Source organism: Phoenix dactylifera, chromosome 9 (assembly GCF_009389715.1).
Source record: "Phoenix dactylifera cultivar Barhee BC4 chromosome 9, palm_55x_up_171113_PBpolish2nd_filt_p, whole genome shotgun sequence".
In the NCBI taxonomy this organism is placed as follows: Eukaryota; Viridiplantae; Streptophyta; class Magnoliopsida; order Arecales; family Arecaceae; genus Phoenix; species Phoenix dactylifera.
Window position 1 is genome coordinate 10716017 of NC_052400.1, and position 22269 is coordinate 10738285.

A 22269-nucleotide genomic window follows, 5' to 3' on the forward strand; every position below is an offset into this window, starting at 1 on the left:
GGCTTTTGCGCCTGGAACGCTACCATCTTCTAGCTGGAGCACCTCACCAAAAAGCTAAATGAGAGAGAGAGAGAGAGCAAGTAGGAAGTCTCCTGTCGGCAAACTACAGCCCAGATCAAAACACCACCTTTCAATGGAGGGGGACCCATCACAACCATTTCACCGTCAAATCCTACAGCAACCTCCTCGATACAGGCGGTCGTGCTTCTGGGCGGGCCAAGCTGCTTTGGAGACTACGATTCCCATCCAAAGTCGTGGTTGGCCATTCAAGGCAGGCTCTTAAGAGGAGATGACTTGGCCAAAAAGAGAGTGGCCTGGACCAGCTTTCTGATGGTCTGCAATACTTCCAAAGTAGGCTGTAAGCACTTGTTCCTCGCTTGCCTCCTCACCTCACAGATCTGAAATGCCGTCAACCACGAAGTAAGCATCGTGCACATCCCTTCTTTTGCTCCCTTCCTGGTCCGCATGCCATGGACTTCTGATACGGTTGGACAGACGTTAGCATTCACTGCATTCTAACCTCGCTTGTTCCGCATGCGCTCTTTGCGGTCATGGTGTAGAATCTGTTGACCGGGCTATATGTTCCTTACTTGGGAGTTTTTGTCACGACCATCTAAAAAAATTACCTGAAAGGTACTATTTAGGTTTTTTTTGGACATATATAAAAACTCCAAATCTATCAGCTGAAATCCAGCAAATTATGAGTTTAGAATGTAACTTGTTATAATGTGATAGTCTTGAGTCATGGGTTTATCTTTGTCAAAAATATCCTAGTTTTGGTATGAGCGTAAGAAGAGAACCAAACTATAAAAATGGAAAACTCGGTGAACTGTAAATTTAAGAACAGAAACTGGCGAATGGCAGAAAGATTACAAAAGAAATAAATTAAATTAAAAGAGTAGCTCAAACTACAAGTGAACAATAAAAGCAGAAAGAGAAACCAAAAATGGCAGGAACCCCTACAAACCTCTGATTCGCTCTTGTGTAACTTATAGAAACAAAAAAAAACAGATAAATTTACATGACCACATCATCGTTTATACAAATAAATCTGAATGGAGTGTATAGATTTCCCTGCAAAAGTATAGATCTCTACAAGTAAAAGAGCAGCTGTCTGGTGGTTGTCATGAGCATATGCTGTGAATGGAACTTGAGCCCCCTACATTATGGTACAGCTACACTTTGATTCCAACCCTGGAGGTTTTATGCTGTTGGCTTGGATTGTAACCTCAGAATGGATGGGCGTGGACTCTTCGATATTTGCATTGTTTTCCAAATCCAAAGATGGGGCCAATGTATTAACCTTCATCCTTTTCTCTTTCGCTTTATGTGATTTTGGAGTACATCTTCTAAAAATCTTTTGCAAGTCCTTTTGGTCACGAACACATTTTCCAAGTAAAGTAACTGTAGGGCGGGAGGCCTCGCTAAGCATCAACTCATTTTCTATCCCGATGGTCACAGCTTTATAGGCCAGATCATGAACAATAGAACTGCAGAAGAGTATGGTATCAGTTGCTTCTTCCAGAGTCATACTTCCTGACATTTGTCCCCTTTGGTTCTCATGCTTGATTAAAGTCGATTCTTCTATATGTTCTCTTTGATCCTCTACTGTCCACACATCTGATTTTTCTGTCAAATGCAAGTGCAGATGCAATTAGACCCAACAACATTAAAGATACAAATTCTGGTAAGAATATAGTACTGGTTTCAAGCACTGGTTGGTCCCCGTACTTGTAATCAACTGGTATGTACTGTACTGTGTGTCAATATGATACACTCCCTTGGTACCAACACTTGGCACAATAGGTGTACCTAGTCCTGTCCCTGTACATACGGTATGATATGATGCACCTGGTATGTTCTGATACACAAACCATGCGATAAATAATTTCTAGGACAAGAAGGCTCTAGCCAATGTCTTGTGGAATATCATTCAATGTCCAAAATATTAGAATTAAGCTAACATAAACCAAAACTCTGCAATGCAAAGTGTAATAGTACTCTCAATGAAGAAGCATAATAGTGCATTCTCTTCCACTATTTTCAATCCTTTTGAAGGAAATCCAAATAATAATGATGATATAGTGTCTACAAAATGGACCAAAATGCTCCTTAAATGAAACCAAACTTGAGAAATGATTGGTCAGATTCTAGCTGAATGGATCCTCTTCTACTTGATACTCCACCAAAGAAACATCATTCCCAACAAATTTAAAGTTGATTTGAACCTACACCATAAAGTTCTTATTGTTGCTATATCAAATTTTTACTATAACTCTGATGTTGGGCAGAATTGAACCTAAGTCTACTAAATATGTACTTGATGACCCAAAATATGCATTTCTTTTGAGAAAAACTATTTTGGGAATTAGTTGAACACGGTAGGATAACTTGTCTCCCAATATATGTCCATGTCCCTATCTATTCTGAAATAATAGTGATTCATTTTGATGATGAATCCTTTCAAGAGGGTTATAAATAAGAGGAAGATCCTATTGAAGAAGAGGATTAGTTTGAATAGTATCCATCTAAGCATTTTTATGGCTCAATTTCATTTGGAATGTGTTATGGACCACCAGTAGGCATCTCCTCATCATTAACATTTTAACTTCCTTTAGAGAGGACCTGAAGTGAAAAGGAATACTGTTGTGCTTCCTAATGGAAAGACCCATTATACAGGAGTTTGCCTTATGTTAGCTTACTTTTTGCGCTCCACGCACTAAACAAGATCACACAAGGCTGCAATAGAGGCTTATTATGCTGGATATTATTGATCATGACAACATTAATGATATTTATGTTAATCACCATAAGTAACTATTATCTTTGATGTGCGGGTAGTAACTACATTGTTTTGTTCTTGAATGGCAATTTAATTGGTGGTATTTATTAATTGAACTTGTGATACATTCTATACTTCATTGTCAAGATAAAATATATTGCTGTGATCGCTAAGAAAAAAACTTACATGCAAATGAAATATTACCACATTTCATACTTGTATTAAATTTCTATAGAATACTATTATTCTTTTGGAATTTGTTGTTTTAATGATTCATGAGTAACGGAGAAATTGATTAGACTAAAAACTATATGAAATTTACTTAGAATCTTGAAAGATATCAAGATCGATACTGAAATTGAAAACGGCAACTTAAAATTAAGGAGAAATGACAGAAGCCCAATAATTAATCACTCAAGAAATGATGACCAAGCTTACCAATTAGGAATACCAATACAAATGTTCAATGGGTAACATGCGGTTTATTTAAATATGATTAGGGAAGCATTAAAACAGCTTAGATATACTTACTCCTCAATCATTCTTGATAAAGTGCTTGCCAAAGCAATTGTAAGAGAGATCTTTAGCCCTAAATGACCTCATAGCCAATTGAGGAAGATGTCTATCTGTTGCTGGTGGTCCAAACCGAGAACGATTGGCACAGCGGTGTGAACGGGATTCCGTCTGAGCTGCCTTGGTCGATGTTGATTGTGCTCCACCTTCCACCGGGAAACCTGCAAGCAAGCCTCGCACCACCACTGGGGTAGCGGGGGCCCTCCGACGATCAAGTCAGAGGAGATTGGAGGAGGAGGAGAAATGATAATAGCAAGCAAGAGAGTGCTCTGGAAGATATTGCTTACCCCCCCTTCTCCCCCCAGCCGCATATATACCTGGCTGGGGGGTCTCTCAGGGGGTTTGTCATCGTGGGGCGCGATGGAGTGGCCATTGACATGGCCGTTACAGGGCGTCGTGGAGCAGCGCTGGGTACGGCCATGACAGGGCGTAGTGGAGTTCCGCTTTGTACGGCTGATACAGGAGATCGTGGAACAGCATCGGATACAGCCGTTGCAGGGAGTAGTGGAGCAGGAGGCCTCGGCGTGCCTCTGGGAAGCAGCCTGTCGTTATCAAGAGATCTCCGACTCGGGGTCGGAGTGCTGGATCAGGGGGCAGCCGACTCGGGGTCGGGCTGCGGTGCTGAGGATATCCGACTTGGGGTCGGATTGCTAGATTAAGGGGCAGCCGACTCGGGGTCGGGCTGCGAAGCCGAAGATGTCCGACTCGGGGCCGGACTGCTGGATCGAAGGGCAGCCGACTCGAGGTCGGGCTGTGGAGCCGAAGATGTCCGACTCGGGGTCGGATTGCTGGATCAAAGGACAGCCGTAGTCTTCATGGGCGCGCGTGCCGGTCACGTGGAGCATGGCGGCTTAGTTCCCCCGTAACAGTAGCCCCCCACTTCCGAGCCTGGAACCAGAAGGGGAACGGGTGAAGGGAGTGATGCTTCGAGATTGCCGCCATCCCTCGGAGAGGCGCGCGCGCTTCGAGCTCCCCGCCTTCTTTATGGCGTATGGCGGTTGTTGCTGACCTGGCAGTCTGAGGATTTCGGCGGACATCCTTCCTTAATGGTGTCGATTCGCCTTTGGGGCGCGAGCGACCCTTCGGCGGCCAGGCGTCCTCTGGCGTCATCGAGGCATCACCCGCCTTTCCGCCTATTTAACCGGGGGCCCTCCCCCGCCCGTCTTCCTCTTTACAGACATTTTCGAGTTTCCCCTTTGCGCTGCCGTTGTTGCCGTCGGACTGTTCGCTTGCTTCTCCTTTGACGCTCTCGGAGCCGTTCTTCCTTCTCTTCCGGTGAGTTACCCCATTCTTCTACTTAGGGCTCTCCATACTTTCTCCTTTTGTACTAGTGTACCCCAGTCGTCCCGGTCTTTCCCCCCTTCTTGTCCCCGTCCTGACCGTAGGTTTATTGGCCATTAGGAATGGGCGAAGTGAGAGCAGACCACATTAAGTCGGAGCTGGTCGCCGAAGACTTAGACAAACTCGTGGCTCGGTACCACCTTCCCGAGGCCTGCAACGTTACGCTCCCGGGGCCTGAGGAGAGGATGTCCCATCCTCCTCCAGGGAAGATCGCCATCAATGAGGGCATTCTCCAGGCCGGGTTCCGCTTTCCCCCTTCGGACTTAGTCGTGCAGGTACTCCGGGGTTTAAGAGTTGCGCCGACGCAACTGGTGCCGAACTCGTGGCGTGCCCTGACGGTCTTCCAGGTTCTCTGCCGCATGCACGAGATTCCCGCCACTCTGAATGTTTTTTGGGAGTTCTACAGCCTGAGTGGCCACCCCCAGGACAAAGGGTGGTGGTGCTTTGCGGCGCGGCGAGGGTGCGGCCTCGTCAAAGAGGCTCCTTCCTCCATTCACGGCTGGAAGGAGCGTTTCTTCTTCATCGATGTAGATCCCTCTTGGAAAATTAGGGCGACCTGGGAGACGCCGATGAAGTCCCCGATCGGCCTATCGAGACTGTCGAGGGAGGAATCCGATGGCTTGGCCGCCTTGAAGGGGTTGGTTGCCGAGGGCCAGCTCCCCCCGGTGGCCCGCCTTATTTCCGAGGATACCTTGGTGAATGTCGGTCTGAGCTCGGTCCCCACCGACCGTGAGCCCGCCACCATTTCTTTTTTGACTCTTTTCTCCTCTTTCGTCTCGTTCTTTCCTTCGGTTTCTCAGCCCGACCATCTCGTTCTTGTTGCAGAGATTGACGACGTCATGCGGTCGGACAAGGGACCGGCTGTTGGTAGGTCGTCCCTACTGGAAGCGGTCCGGAGGAGGAAACGAGCTCCTCCGAGCGGGGCCCCGCCGGCGAAGAAGTCCCGCAAGGAGGTGCCTCCGACGCCGACCGACGAGTCCGGGCCCACCGATCAGGGAGACGCCGTGGGCACGGACCGGCAGCTGACGCTGTATCAGCCCTCCGGTGGTGAGACTGCCGCTATTCCGGAGGTATCATCCGAGCCCGCTCGAGACGGACGGGTCGGACGTGATCGGTCCCCGGCCCGGCCTTCGACTCAGCCGGCTCCTGATGATTCGAGGAGGGACGCGCCGAGGCCCCGGCCGAGCGGGGCCCTATCAATTCCTGGAGTGACCCCCGCCCCGAGCACAATCAGCAGGACTCTTCCCCAGGCGATGGATAAGGGTAAGGCTGCAGAACCACCATCCGGCTCCGGGGAGAAATCGGGGTCGGCCTTCACTACCGATGGCGCCCGAAACCTCATCGAAACAGTGCTGCTGGAGAAGGACCGTCGGCGGGTCCGGGAGTTGGGGGTCTCTGACGTCGGGGCTGCCAGCTGCGTCTGTCTCATGTCGGTGAGTGTTCTTCTGGCCGCTTTTCACCATTTATTAGCTCTGTTGTTCTCCGCCTGACGCCCTCACTTTTCCTATCTCTTAGCTCGCCCAGTACATGATCCGTCTAGAGGAGTGCTACAAGGAACAGGCAGGGCTTCTGGCGAAGGCCGAGGACCGACTGAAAGCAGTGGAAGAGGGAGGCCAGGCTGTGGCGGGCAGGACGACCGGGGACCTCGAGGCGAGGCTCCGGGAGGCCGAAGAGCGGGCACTCGGCTTCGCCGCCCTCGAGAAGCAACTGTTGGAAGCTCGGGAGCAACTCAAAGTCGCCTCGGGCCTCGAAAGCAGGGTTAAGAAGGCGGAGGAACGAGCTGAAAAGCAGTCCCGGAAGGTCGCGGACTATCGAGAGAGGTGGGAGAAGGCTCAGCGGTCTGCCGACAGCGCCCGCAACCGAACCCGGTCTCTTGAAGCCAAACTGGGCGAATTGGAGTCAGCCTTGGAGAGGTCCCGCGCGAACGACCAAGAGCTCCGTTCGCGCCTGGAGGAAGCTGAGGCCGCTCGCACTGCTGCCGAGGCGAAGCATAAGGAGGCTCAGGCTAATCTGCTGAGGGTCTCCTCCGAGGCTGAAGACCGGATTGTGGCGAAGGTCTTGGAGGATAAGGCTCAGATTACGGAGGAGCAGAGGCGGCGCTGGCCGAGAAGAGTGCGGAGATCGGGCGCCAGGCGGTACAGGCTTATCGTCAGTCCGCCGAGTTCACCCGTGATATGTCGGAGGCGGTACGGGCCTATCGTCAGTCTGACGAGTTCGTCCGTGACGCGTCGGACGCGGGGTCCGAATCCTTCATCTTAGGCTTCGAGGAGGGCCTGGCAAGGGTGTCGGCTAAGTACCCCGAAGTTGACCTGAGTGGGATTTCCCTTCTCGACTCCTCTCCGGCGCCATCGCCTGCTGATTCTCCTACCGCCTCCCTACCCCCTGCGGACGAGCCCGACGCTCCCGACCCGGGGGTTCCTCCAAGCTGACCTCTTGTACCTTTCGTTGTCCTCTTTTTTTTGTATGTCGGCGTTTTGCCAAATTGTATGGGCCTTGGCCCTGAAACAATGAAAATTAATACAAGTCGAATGTTTCTTCATCTCGCTTTCGTCCTCCTCTTTTTTTTTCTTTTTAACTCTTGGCAGCGTCTTGCCGACTCCTGACTCTCGAAGTTCTTCCGGCCCTAAGCCAGGCATCCGAGGGTTAGGCCTCAGGAAATTCTTCCGGCACTAAGCCAGGCGTCCGAGGGTTAGGCCTCAGGAAATTCTTCCGGCGCTAAGCCAGGCATCCGAGGGTTAGGCCTCAGGAAATTCTTCCGGCACTAAGCCAGGCATCCGAGGGTTGGGCCTCAGAAAATTCTTCCGGCGCTAAGCCAGGCATCCGAGGGTTAGGCTTCAGGAAATTCTTCCGGCACTAAGCCAGGCATCCGAGGGTTAGGCCTCAGAAAATTCTTCCGGCACTAAGCCAGGCATCCGAGGGTTAGGCCTCAGGAAATTCTTCCGGCATTAAGCCAGGCATCCGAGGGTTAGGCCTCAGAAAATTCTTCCGGCACTAAGCCAGGCATCCGAGGGTTAGGCCTCAGGAAATTTCGCTCGTCGGTCGGCCAAGGCTGGCGCAAGCCGAGGCGACCGGTCGGGGCTTCAGGCTAGTCTGGTCCCGGGATGGTCATCGGGTTAGCCTGGCATCCGAGGGCCGAGCCTCGGGAGATTCCGCTCGTTGGTCGGCCAAGGCTGGCGCAAGCCAAGGCGGCCGGTCGGGGCTTCAGGCTAGTCTGCTCCCGGGATGATCATCGGGTTAGCCTGGCATCCGAGGGCCGAGCCTCGGGAGATTCCGCTCGTTGGTCGGCCAAGGCTGGCGCAAGCCAAGGCGACCGGTCGGGGCTTCAGGCTAGTCTGCTCCCGGGATGATCATCGGGTTAGCCTGGCATCCGAGGGGCGAGCCTCGGGAGATTCCGCTCGTTGGTCGGCCAAGGCTGGCGCAAGCCAAGGCGACCGGTCGGGGCTTCAGGCTAGTCTGGTCCTGGGATGATCATCGGGTTAGCCTGGCATCCGAGGGTCGAGCCTCGGGAGATTCCGCTCGTTGGTCGGCCAAGGCTGGCGCAAGCCAAGGCGACCGGTCGGGGCTTCAGGCTAGTCTGCTCCCGGGATGGTCATCGGGTTAGCCTGGCATCCGAGGGCCGAGCCTCGGGAGATTCCGCTCGTTGGTCGGCCAAGGCTGGCGCAAGCCAAGGCGACCGGTCGGGGCTTCAGGCTAGTCTGCTCCCGGGATGATCATCGGGTTAGCCTGGCATCCGAGGGCCGTGCCTCGGGAAATTCCGCTCGTTGGCCATGCGCCTGTCGCTTGCAGCCCGACGGGGTTTCTCCGTGGTCAGCTGCGATCGTGTTTCTCCTCTTCTCCAAGCGTTGCCTGGGGAACACCAGAAGGGCATTAAACGCTAATTGATGCGTTACCTGGGAAATCGGATCGCCAGTTGCTGCTTGCGAGGAGTGTCAGTTAAGCGGCCGCGATGCGCGCGTTCTTCGAGGCGGACGCGACCTGGGCGCGAGCGGAGATATGTGGACCTAGGGGTACGTGCCACCCGGAGTGTCCTGCACAAAGAATGCGATTAAGGAGCAGCGCGAAGGCGATCTTTTTCGCCTTCGTATACCGCGTCTCGGCATCCCGTAGGACCCGGCTGATGTAGTACACAGGCTTCTGGAGCTTTGCCTCTTCCCGAACCAGTACTGTGCTGACTGCGGTTGGGGAGACCGCCAGATAGAGGTAGAGCATCTCCCCCTCTTGCGGCTTGGACAGCAGGGGAGGAGATGCCAAGTACTCCTTGAGTTGGTCGAATGCCACTTGACATTCGGCCGTCCAAAGGAAGTCTTTCGGGCGCTTCAACACCTTGAAGAACGGTTGGCAGCGTTCGGCCGACTTTGCCACAAATCGTCCGAGCGCGGCGACCCTCCCAGCGAGCTCCTGAACTTCCTTCACTTTGGTCGGAGGGGACATATCTTGGATGGCTTTGATTTTGTCAGGGTTGGCTTCGATCCCCCGCTGGTTGACAATGAAACCGAGGAACCTCCCGGCCGAAGCGCCAAAGGCGCACTTCGCTGGGTTCAGCTTCATGCGAAACTTCCGCAGGGTGGCAAAAGTCTCCTCCAGATCCGCGATGTGCTGGTCTGCATGGCGGCTCTTCACCAGCATATCGTCCACGTACACCTCCATGTTCCGGCCGATTTGCTCTTTGAAGATTTTGTTGACGAGGCGCTGGTAAGTGGCGCCAGCATTCTTCAGACCGAAGGGCATTACCTTGTAACAGTACAGCCCCCGGTCTGTTATAAAGGCAGTTTTCTCCTCGTCCTGTGGAGCCATCATTATTTGGTTGTAGCCGGAGAAGGCGTCCATGAAAGACAGCAGCTGATATTCGGAAGTCGCGTCGACCAGTTGGTCTATCCGCGGAAGCGGAAAGCTATCCTTGGGGCATGCCTTGTTCAGGTCGGTGTAGTCGACGCACATCCTCCACTTTCCGCTCGCCTTCCGGACAAGTACGACATTTGCCAGCCATTCGGGGTAGCTGACCTCCCTTATGAATCCTGCCTCCAAGAGCTTATCTACCTCCTGGTCGACCACTCGGATCCGATCCGGGGCACAGTGTCTCTTCTTCTGCTTTACTGGTCGGTGGGTTGAGTCGACGTTGAGGGCGTGAGAAATGACCTCCGGGTCGATCCCAGGTACATCGGCCGCCGACCAGGCAAATACATCGGCGTTGGCTCGGAGGAATTCCACCAACCGAGCCCGAGCTCCCGGGTCGAGATTGGTGCCGACCCGGACCGTCCGGTCCGGGCGACCTTCCTCGAGGGGAACTTCGATCACACCTTCCGCCGGCCCCCCGTGCCGCAAGGCCACCTCGTCTCTGGCGTCGAGGGATTCGACGCTTAAGGCTTCTACGGGCTTCTTCCCTTTGAGAGTTGCTAAGAAACATTGCCTTGCGGTCGATTGGTCACCTCGGACCTCTCCAATCCCGGCCGCCGTGGGGAACCGCATGAGCAAGTGGTACGTTGAGACCACCGCGCGAAGGGCGTTCAGTCCGGGTCGTCCGAGGATAGCGTTGTAGGCCGAGGGAACACGGACGACCAAGAACCCGAGCCGCACCGTGGCTTCTGCGGGTGCAACGCCCGCAGTCACAGGCAGCTCAACGACACCTTCGGCCGAGACAGCGTCTCCAGTGAATCCTATGAGGGGGGTGGATGTTTTGTGCAACAATTGTCTGGACAAGCTCATCTTTTGGAAGGCCTCGTAAAACAAAATATCAGCTGAGCTTCCACTATCCACAAGAACACGCCTTACATCATAGTTTGCCATAGTGAGGGAGATCACCATGGCGTCGTCGTGGGGGTCTGAACCCCCTTTACATCTTCATCACAAAAAGTGATTACATTACCGACCCTCTGCCTCTTTGCGACGGCTGCCCTTGATGCTTCAGTCGAGCCCCCCGCGTTCCTCTCGGGCCGGGGGCAGCCCCCAGTGATAGTATGGATCACGCCCGCGACGGGTCGATTCTGCTCCCGAGGCTCCGGAGGGGCCGGGTCGGCCGGACGCGGGTCTGCGGGGGGACGTCGGTCGTTTACATATCGACCGAGACGCCCTCGGCGGATGAGAGCCTCGATCTCGTCCCGAAGCTGGAAGCAGTCTTCGGTGTCGTGGCCGTGGTCTCGGTGGTACTCACAGTACGCCCGAGAGGGCCTCCTCCCAGGGATTTTCTTCATCTGCCTCGGGACCGGGAGGTTCTCCCGCCCCTTGACCTCCATAAGGATCTGGGCCCGGGGGGCCAGGAGTGGGGTGTACCGGTTGAAGCGTCGGTGCGGAGAACGAGGGCGTGGGGCGCCGTGGTTCCTCGCCGGTGACGGGCTTCTGCGCCGATGTTGAGGCGTCGGGCTCCTCCTCTGGGGTGCCTCTTTTCGCCTTTTCTTCCCGAGCTTTAGAGGGGCCTCGGCGGCCTCCTTGTTCCGGTGGGCGGCTGCCTCCTCGGCGTCTGCATACTGGTTCGCCCGAGACAACAGCTCCGGAAAGCTCCGCGGCAGGCGTTTGTCCAGGGAGAAGGTGAGTCTGCCCTTCCGGAAGCCACGCTTCAGGGCTGAGAGAGCCACCTCCTGGCTCAGGTTCCGGACCTCCAATGTAGCCTTGTTGAAGCGGGTAAGGTAATCCCGCAGGCTTTCTCCCTCGTTTTGCCGGACATCAAAGAGGGAGTCGGAAACCAATCGCCGCCGGCTACTGACGGCGAAATGGCTGATGAAGAGGCGAGTGAACTGGTCAAAGGACTGGATAGAGTCAGCCTCCAGGCCGGCGAACCACGCCCTGGCTGGGCCACGGAGGGTCGCCGGGAAGGCCTTGCAGAGGAGGGGATCTGATGCTCCATGGAGGAGCATAAGAGTCCTGAAACTCTCCACGTGATCCCGCGGGTCCGCCGCCCCGTCATAGGGCTCGATCGCCGGCATTTTGAATCCCGGCGGATTTGGGGTCCGCAGGATCCTCGAGGCAAGCGCCGGTTGGGAGGAGATCTCCAAGTCGGCGAAGAGATCTTTGGAGTGGCCCTTCAGGACCTGGAGTTGTCTGTGGAGATCGTCCACCCGCCGGTCCAGGGAGCGCGACCGGTGGGTGGGAGACAAGGAGCGGCGCGAGGGGGACCGACTGGAGTGCGGGCCCCTTGAGGACTGGGGGGTCGGAGAACGCGCCCGGGTCCGCCTCTCGTACCCCGCGCAGCTTCGATGAGAAGGTCCTGGCAGAATGGACCGTGCTCGAGAACTTTCCTCGCGCCGGCGCTCCTCCCCATGGGAGAGGAAGGAGCGCGGGTTGAGGAAGACAGGTGAGCGCTCGGGGGGCAGCGGCTCCTGGGCCCGCTGTGGCGCTCGAGACATCACACCCTGCAGGTTCTGCACTGCCTCCGCGAGGGTGCGAACCTGCTGGGCTAACTGGTCGAACTGAGCGGCTTCGACCATCTGAATGGGGGGTGGAATGGTGGAGTGTTGCTGAGAATGTGTTGGAGACGCAGCGGCCTCCCGGCCGGAGGCGCGAGAGGCCCCGCGACCGGAGGCATTGGAAGCTCCACGACCACCTCGCCGTGCCATTACGATCGCTCTGAGATCAGACCCCTCCTTCTAGCGCCAACTGTTGCTGGTGGTCCAAACCGAGAACGATTGGCACAGCGGTGTGAACGGGGATTCCGTCTGAGCTGCCTTGGTCGATGTTGATTGTGCTCCACCTTCCACTGGAAAACCTGCAAGCAAGCCTCGCACCACCACTGGGGTAGCGGGGGCCCTCCGACGATCAAGTCAGAGGAGATTGGAGGAGGAGGAGAAATGATAATAGCAAGCAAGAGAGTGCTCTGGAAGATATTGCTTACCCCCCCTTCTCCCCCCAGCCGCATATATACCTGGCTGGGGGGTCTCTCAGGGGGGTTTGTCATCGTGGGGCGCGATGGAGTGGCCACTGACATGGCCGTTACAGGGCGTCGTGGAGCAGCGCTGGGTACGGCCATGACAGGGCGTAGTGGAGTTCCGCTTTGTACGGCTGATACAGGAGATCGTGGAACAGCATCGGATACAGCCGTTGCAGGGAGTAGTGGAGCAGGAGGCCTCGGCGTGCCTCTGGGAAGCAGCCTGTCGTTATCAAGAGATCTCCGACTCGGGGTCGGAGTGCTGGATCAGGGGGCAGCCGACTCGGGGTCGGGCTGCGGTGCTGAGGATATCCGACTTGGGGTCGGATTGCTAGATTAAGGGGCAGCCGACTCGGGGTCGGGCTGCGAAGCCGAAGATGTCCGACTCGGGGCCGGACTGCTGGATCGAAGGGCAGCCGACTCGAGGTCGGGCTGTGGAGCCGAAGATGTCCGACTCGGGGTCGGATTGCTGGATCAAAGGACAGCCGTAGTCTTCATGGGCGCGCGTGCCGGTCACGTGGAGCATGGCGGCTTAGTTCCCCCGTAACACTATCCATTGCATGATACCCTGAAAAACTCATATGTGTGGTTATGAGACTGCAGCCTATGAGTTTAGACTATTTCTAGAGCGGCGAGGAATGCTAGTCAGAATGAATTTGATGAATTTTTTATTGTATAATATGGGAAGTCTGTGCATGCAAATGGAGATTGGAATAAGGCAAGATGAAAACCAAGTTAATTAGATAAATAACTGATCTTAGAGGATCTGAATGCATCACATCCAACAAGCTGACCTCTGATACAATGTTAGCTAAACACTTGAACTCAAAAGCATTAGATGTTAGTGAATGAGCCAACAATGTATATCAACCTTTGCAGTCGGCAATTGTTGGATTTAATAGTTTATAATTTCTAATTTTAATTTTATGGTGATTCAAAATTACATATTCATTTTATATTGTTTTGCATAAATTTTTGTTAGGGTGCTTAGACACATCTTTTTTAGATTTTGTGGTTATCCAAAGGACACCATATCAAGAGATGCATCCTTAGAGGTGTGCATCTTCTTACGCTTCTCTTTATGAAGGGATACCTTGCTAAAAATAATAGTGCACGGAAGAATGCTTCTAAGGCATCCTATCTTTTGGTTTGCACCTTTTTGAATTCTGTAAATAGGAGTTGTATAGTGGCTTATAGATAGAAAAAGAGACTAAAGAAGCATATGGAAATACCTGCTTGGAAGAAGAGAAATTTCCTCACTTTCATCCCTGAATTTTAGAGTTTTCTTTGTATTATTTTCTTCAGCATTTGGGCTTAAGCTAGTTCAAATTGCACTTGATTGGTCTTACTAGAATGCACCTTATGACTCACAAACCTACGCATTGTATCTTGGAGGAGATCAAAAGTAACTATTTCCACCAAGGCAAGGTGAAATCTACTCTAAAAAGAGCATTGACCATAGCATGCTTCGGACAACATTATATACCTCAAACTTATTTCTTATATGTACAGAACAACAAAACATATGTTCAGTTAACTGCATCATTTTGGAGATAGCAAAATGTTTTCCCAACACCTTCATTCATGCCATTCTAATGGAGGTAGGGTATGATAAAAGATCTGCTTTTTGACAATACATGTTAAAGAGCATAATGAACAGTCTCTACAATACCCACTTGTGCCATGAAACATAGCAGTCACAAAAAAGGAGAGAGACAAACATACATGATAACATCATGGTGCTTTCTCAATTTAGGTAGTAGTACTCAATTCAAGTAGCATTTTTGTCCCAATTTCATCTGAAGAATAGTCCATTCACAAGAATTAGGCAAGTTTAATGCTACGGATATCCAAGTCACCACAATGGATAGAAAGAACCCTTACATAAAATGTAAATTAATATTTGCTTTACTAGAGTGATTTTTTTTCATGGTCAAAGCTTTATATGATGAATTCCTCACTTAAACAGGGGTTAAAGACTCGTTCTCTTAGTACAATCTTAGTCTAGATGCTTTCCAAGTCCAAGGGTCCACAAAGTTCTTGCTTTTTTTTTTAACTAAGTGATATATTTGTGAGATCACCTTGCATACACCAACTGAGTTCAGAAACTTATCTCATACTAATAGTGTCAAAGCTTCTACCAAATAGAAATGAAGATGGATTTTGAAATGGAGAATTCATCAAGCAACACAGATGACAGTGTCTGCTGTAATACATGAAAAGGGGAAAAAATCTTCTACAGAAGGATCTTACTTGTGAGGGCTAAATGCAGATTTGCACAAGTAACCTTGAGGAAATATTAACAGATCAAAGACATGGAGAATAACCCCTCAGCAAAAGCATATACTCCATATCATATTTATGTCAAGGTCCAGATTATCATCTAATTATTATTTTTAGAGAAATTGGATGTTATAACAAAAGATATATTAGCATCCATAGTGTAAAATAAAGATCAGCTGTAGAAAACTATGAAATGGATCCAAATTTGATCCTTGGGAATGTTAGGGCATCTCCTATTCCTTAGAATAACATCAGCCCTAAATAGGAATACTCGGTGAATGACAATCCATAAAGTCAATCCCAAATAGTTGGGAATGTGGATGGTTATGGTTATGGTGATAGCAAAATTGAATAACTAGATGAATGACGATACTATGTTAGGATAGATTTAACTATCACAAACTTCCAACATGCTCACTTGGCATCGAGAGAAACAATTGCAGAATCATATATATTTTGCAACATAAAAGGTAGAAAATTTAGTCAAGAGAAAATAATAACAAGATTTGAGGAAAAAGGTCAAGAAGCAAATATAATATAAGAATAACAAAATTAGGAAGGAAATACATACCATAGACACCATGAGCATGATCGATAATGCTAGAATCTGGTGCCAAAGCCAACACATCCTTCTCTGATGTTGTGGAAACAGTATATTCACAAGAAGCCTCTAACACCCTTGTATTACAAGAGTCTGTACGCTCTATTTGTGAAGTTTGTAAGCAGTCATGATCATTATCAAGGCTCATGTTCATGTTGCAAGAGCTATGTCTGGGAGCATCATTATGGTCAAGTTTACAGAAATTACTCATTCTATATTCTTCCTCGATTATAGAGGATTCTGAAATATCAGCTGATTTTTCTTTATCTGTTATTCTCCTATGATTCTCGTGGATGATTTCATCACTCACACATGAAACACAGTCCTCATCATTTGAATAATCTGCAGTTGGAATACCATGCAAATAGTTACTTTGTGGGTGACTCAAAAGTTTAGAAGCAGAAGCATCTACATCCTTGCAGCAATCAGCATGAACAAAGATGCCCCTGTCATGAAGAAATTGCGTAAAAGATGGGGATCGGTTTACAGGTAATTCTGCAGTTTCCAAAGAATCATTATGATTTTCAGTGACTAACATTGTTTCTCCTAAGGCCTCACATTCCAGATTTCCAGCAGAGCTGCTAAAATTTTCTTTAGCTTTATTGTTGGTGTGAACCAGAGCTTCATGGGAATTTAATTTAACACTTGGAAGTGATAGACCAGTGTTTAGAGCTTTTGCATCATAACTGCTTCTCAAATTTTCTCTCTCTCCTTTCCGGCTGTTGAACTGCTGTTGATCATAAACCTCCATTTGTCCAGATGATCGCAGATCAACAGAAGAAGCTGAAGAACTATCCCTTTCATTGCTGCATATCATGGCACTTGTATTATCACTCACAAAAGAAGGCTTGGAACAAAATATATTTCTAGCAGAAAATGACCTCCCTCGCATACCATTCAACCTACTGCTGTTTGACCTTTGCAATAGAAGTACAGATGCACCTGTTCCATCAAGACTATCAATCATTAGGCTTTGGTGGGGACTATCTTGTGATCTATTGAATTTGCTATCTTGACACCTGGTAGCATTTTCTTCTAGCTGATCATCTGACTTCTGTTCAGCAGGTACTTTCTTCCTTTCATCCAGCACAAACTGAAGAGGCAAACTATCTGGAATGCAATCAGGACCCTGCTCATCGTCTGTTTCCTGTTGATCAAGCACAGCCTGACCACTATTCTTCTCAGACAATTCAGTCATCCCCTTTTTAAGCTGCAGCTTGCTACACAGTTGATCTGTCCCAAGAGGCATTTCAGATTGAAGTGCTTTATTCAGAGTCATGAGTGCAGTAGTTTCAGCTAATCCTGTAGAAATTTTTCGAGCACATTCTTTACAAACATCAGTTTTCCCATCAACTTCCACAATAGAGAAGTTTTTCCCACGTCTAGAGCAAATTATCATTCCATGACAATGACCTTCAGAATGGCCACCAGCAATATATGAAGATTCAAAAGCAGGCTTAATGCTCACTGCATCTCCAAGGTTACTAGTTGATTTTTCAAACTCCTCTGAATTGAGTTTAGCTGGCAAACATCCATCAAGATTTTCATATCTATTTTGAGGTTTTTTAGCACAGAGTTCGTGCCCAAGGCCATCAACCATCTCATGCACCTTATCCGAGATAAAAGCTTCTTCTTGGCAGTCAAGATCTTGCATTTTTCTCCAACCACTGGCCAGATAATTCTGGTCATAGTTGTTGCTAACAATATCATGAGCAATACTGGTAGTTTGCTTGGAACTTGCATTTTTGCTAGTTATGAGTGAAGAATTCTTGGTGATCATAGCACGGTGTAGATTATTGGCTTCCCCAACATAGGACTTTGCCGCTGGCGCACTTGATAGAAGTGGCCTGAACATGTTCTGGGGAATTTTGTGATTTTCCTAAAAACCATAAATTAAGAAGAAACTTTGTGAGAATAGAACATATAGCAAGAAAACAAAAACATGTGATATCACCAAAGCCCAAGAATAAGCTGATGGTCTTTCAAGAAGAGCCAGAATGTCCATGATCTTTTGAAAGGAGATTGAATCCTGAAATTTGCGACAGACCATGTTGTGAACACAACCCTTTTGTGTTGGAAACATCGCAAAGAATTTCTCAGGGAACTGTTCCACAAGAAATATGAAAATAAAGAACTAAAACTTAAAAGTGATCAAGCAAAAACTAAGGGTCTGTTTGGTATTGCTGCTGTTGATGTGTTTTTGTTTATCCACAAATTAGTGGAATACCAGTAACAAATGTGACTAGTTAGGTGAATTTCAAGTCTAAGCCAGCGCACATTAAGGTCAGCCTTTTCAGAGACGCATAAGGATAGACATGAATGACAAAGACGTCTAAAAAATTACAATGCCCCCTTTTCTATGTTCAAACACAGCATTCCGAGTCAAAGTGAGATAAGCAAAGGATCATACAAAGCAAAGTAACCCTGACAGAAACATTTTTAGCCCAAATGAGAAAAATATAGTTCGGTGTTTTAGGTTTTGTTAATATGGATAATTTGTGACAAACAGTAATCAGAATAAAAATACATATAAAATATTTACCATCTGTTGAAGTGCAGAATCAAAGGATCTTGTATGGGCAGAACTTGCAGAAAGTGTTCTTAATGGTTTCTTTGAAAATGCCATAGCTCTGCTATTACCTACAACTCCATATTTTTTTGCAGTCGGGCTGACAGAAATACCAACAGCAACTGACTGCAGAGAGTCAAAAACATCATCACCTGAAGATGCTACAGAGCCCCTACCGTGGGAACTCATCTGATCTCTTTCTTGGCAGTGTGACAAACTGGCACTTCTACATGCTGTTGGTGACATCGATTGCCTTCGAGAATTTGATGATGAATTTCTGGATGCTGGCGGCAAACCTCTTCTATGTGATGCTGGGTGATCTGATAGAGAAGTTCGAAGGTTTGGAGGCGCATCAGAAGAGAAACCGAGAAGGTTCAGTTGCCATCCTCGTAATTCTGGAGAAGCTGAATTTCCGCGACTTGTCCTTACGGGAGATGCTCCCCTTTTTCCTGAAGAAGATGACTGCCAGCTTGAACCAGAGTTTGACCTCTGCAACATGGGAGTTGAAGACCTTGGAGTATGTGACGAGGGTTTTTTTGGAGGAGTAGAGGGTCTTCGTGTAGGCGTGATTGGTCGCAAAACTGGAGACTGGCTAGAACGAGGAGCAGAAGATGACCTTCCTTTTGACTGACTTACACTATGACTAGATCGTGGAGATGGACTTCGTCGATGCGGACTGGCACTGCTTCTACTTGTCTTGTGCATCTTGTCAGCCTGCAGTCAAAGATAAGATATGAACGATGCTCGCAAAAGAAATAGCAGTGAAAAAGGTGAACTGCTTGTTCCAGGAATAACAAGAAGCTCGATAAGGTGCTAGTCAGCTACCATGGATGATCTTGAAATGGGAACGGGTTGAGCTCTCGGCCTTCCCCTCTGAGAAAGTTTGGCTAGTTGAGGTTCATCATCATCATCCAAGAATGGGAAAAGAGGAGTGTCAGGTGGAGTTAATAGCCTGTTCCATCAGAGGATCACCCCATTGTAACCATACTAGAGAAAAAACTAATGGAAAGTTAAATTTCTACTCAATACTCATGTAAGAATAGTGGGTATAGAATGCAAGAAAAATGCGATAAAGAAAATTACAGCGTATTTACCGTCTAATGTTTCTTTTACTGAGTCGCTTCAATTCTATGTATACTTCAAAAAGTCAAATAGCTATTGTCTGAGCTCAATGCAGATCAAAGAATGCAAGCAAGTTCTCCACAGTTACACAGAAGACTAAGACGCAATCACAAATATTTAATGGTCTGAGTATCGAATACAACTTACCAGTCATAGTCATTTTTACCAGCATCTGCATTCAGCAGGTCACTGCTCTCTCTTCGAACTGGAATGGTGGTTATGCCAAAGTTGAAATCCGAAGAGTCTCTTAATTTGGCTGAAAGGAAATAAATTTCATCTTATTGTGAAGACATAAATTTAGCTTACTAAGAATTGTTGTCATACGAATTATCTAGAGAACAGAGGGAATTACAAATAGAGTCTTCGAAATCATAAGAAGTATGGAGCAAGAAGTTATCCCTTTCCCTGTTCTGCATGTTCTTAAACAGGGCAAGATCATCCTCTTTGTTTTTGAGAGGAAATCCGCTCTCAAAACTGCGGCCCCTCTTGTGAGCCTTCTCCATTCGACGCTCCCTCCCAGGAGAGAACCGCAGCACTGGCGAAGGTGGCATCTTTCACAGCCGTGCCGCTTTCTCTCAGAAAGACTCCATCCTTCCCATTTCCTCGTGCACCAAACTGATGCTATCCATTACCCAAAAGCTTGCGGCATGTTCCACCACCATAACCTGGACAGATAACCATACTACGATTGATCATTCGAATTCTGGAGATAGAGAAGAATAAGAACATCATAAAAGCCAGGAATTCTGTCTTAAAGGGAAAAAAAAAACTACAGTATATGATTAAAAAATAAACTTCAGTTTTACTATGTGCCATTGTAATATTCCATTTTGATCTTCTAAGAAGCACAGATGGTTGTCTGAGTTTTAAATCGACAAGAAAAAAGAGGAAGCTAATGCGACCTGCCAATCGAGCTCTAGAACCTTTATTGAACTAGAAATCACCGAAAGGATTAAAAGAAGCATAATGAATGCTAAAGTTTCGAACTTTTCATCAAAACCAGGAAACAGTGCAGTTCATCAAAACTGGGCAAAGAATAAGAGGAAAACAACAAAGAAAAACTAGAATTACTGCTCTCGATTGTTCAAATTCGATCACGTGACACTTCCAACTCTCTCACAGAACTCCAAAATCGTTTCGTCGAACGATTCCCTTGCCCGGCAGCCTCCAATCCTTCCATTCCCCGCCGGTCAGGCTAGGTTCCTTTGTTTCGAACAAAATTACCACAACGAAATTCCGTTCGAGCGATCCGCTGTGTGGAAGTACGGGTCGGTAAGTGCCAGAAATCGCACTGCGGAAGTCCTAATTCACCAGGAATTCGAATGTTGGAGGACTTTGGGACGAAAAAGGGATTAAAATAAGAGAGATTAGAAGGTGGGAGACGAAGAGCCCAACCGACCTTGTTAGGGTTTTTTTTTTTATTATTATTTCATCCTAACGAACAAGAAGAAGTTTTCCTCAGGAGCAAGCTTTCGCTGTCAGTGTTTACAGGTTCTCTGGATTCTGGAAGGCTTTTTCTTTTTCTTTTAGCTTTTTATTTTGTGTGATTTTCCTCTCTCTCTCTCTCTCTCACCCTTGATCTCTTCATCGGAAGAGCTTAATTTACTGTAGAGACACCTGTTACCGCAAAGGCGCAGAGGGGAGGGTGGGAAAGCAGGACATGCCGCTGATGGGAGAGAAAAGGTGGAATTGGATAAGGGGAAACGGATTGGGCATTTATGAATCCGACCCGTTTGCAATCCAATTTATAGCCAACTAACATTGAGGTTATGGTTGGAGCTTTGATGTCTAAAATTCATTAATTTGAATTTTTTAGATTTTAAAAGTTGAATTTTTTGACCGCATGCCGGATTGTTAAAGAGAAGAATCAAAAATAGATTAACTCGAATATAAAAAAAAATAATACAAAACGTTTAAAGTTTTCTGATTGTATAAATTTTTTGAAATTTCTATTCCAACGATCAGATGCACTATATTACAAAATTATGACTAGTAATTTTTGAAAAAATATAACATATCATGAATGCAATTTAGCTCGATGGAGTGAATCTCTAACTAAATTAAAAACTGTCTGATGGGGCTCGTCGCATAATTTCAAAATAAAATTAAGAAAAAAAAAAAAACTAAGCTCATGTCTCACTATTTACATGCATTGATCAACAAGTTAATCAACAAGTTAAGAACAGATGGCAGGGCTCACCCGAATTATATTTCCTGCCCTATCTAATAACCTGTTGTTGATCAATGTGCATATATAGAGGGTGATCAAATTGGACTCCAATATCCACTTGCACAGTTGCACTGGAATGCAGCACGCCACTGGTCCCAACCAAATGATAGTAGCTTTTTTTTTATTTTCCTTTTTTTTTTGAAAGAAAAAAAGAAATCAAATGGTAGTTCTTTATGGTAGCAGGAAAGCCTTTGTTGCTTGCAAAAATAGACCCCACGCTTAAGAAGGACTGGCTGGTAATAGAGCCTAGTCCACTGACAGCGGATAACTAGGTTTTTGGGATGTGACAAAAACAAAAAGGTCTCGTTTAGGATCATTGCCAGGCTTGTGCTAGCTACTCTGATAGAGATGGCTTGGAGACACTCATATCATATACTACGGTGAGAATAAAAAGCATGCGGATGGTGGTACTGTAACATAATACTTACGTACTTAAAAAAACAGCTATTATTTTATTAAAACAGCTGTCATTTAGTCATTTCATCACTGTTTAGAGAAGGAAATCTTGTTTTATAGTACTTTATAATACAAAAATGCATAGTCCATAACATTATATCGCAAAGGAGAAAAGTGATTTCCATCAATTATTTAGTTATTAGACTTCATTTGGAGTTAGGTCCAAATTCTAGGCTCGTATTTGATTCGATGTCAATAATATATGGTGAAATGACCTGCTAATTGGATCAGGTTGGATAGGTTGTAGCATTGGATGGACATTCTTATGCTTGTTTCATTCGAGCTTACTTTAGGGCTCAAATTTTCGGACCCAAACATGAACCCTGGGTTTATCAATTCTATGATGGTTTTCGTTTAGGTCGGTCGATCAATTTACTGCCATAATGAGACATCCATCAAGGGCTACTTTACCGGCACTCTAGCTTCCATGCAAATTGGTCTCAGTTTTGAATTATGT

General features: G+C 47.9%; 1 protein-coding gene across 2 annotated transcripts; it reads right to left on the minus strand.

Annotated features, from left to right (window-relative positions):
- Positions 1-855: 855 nt before the first annotated feature.
- On the minus strand, positions 856-20642 carry LOC103705682. 2 transcript variants are annotated; one of them, XM_039129997.1, is made up of 8 exons: positions 20198-20642; positions 19479-19791; positions 19274-19382; positions 18830-18956; positions 17978-18718; positions 15406-17314; positions 1732-1824; positions 856-1629 (listed from the first exon to the last, which is right to left on the minus strand). In XM_039129997.1, the coding sequence occupies exons 2-8, from the start codon at positions 19675-19677 to the stop codon at positions 1160-1162; spliced, it is 3648 nt and encodes a 1215-aa protein (XP_038985925.1). In that variant the 5' UTR covers positions 19678-19791; positions 20198-20642; the 3' UTR covers positions 856-1159. The 2 variants fall into 2 exon arrangements, with proteins under 2 accessions (XP_038985925.1, XP_008787709.2); XM_008789487.3 differs by lacking the exon at positions 1732-1824 and having other exon boundaries at positions 20198-20639.
- Positions 20643-22269: the final 1627 nt, after the last annotated feature.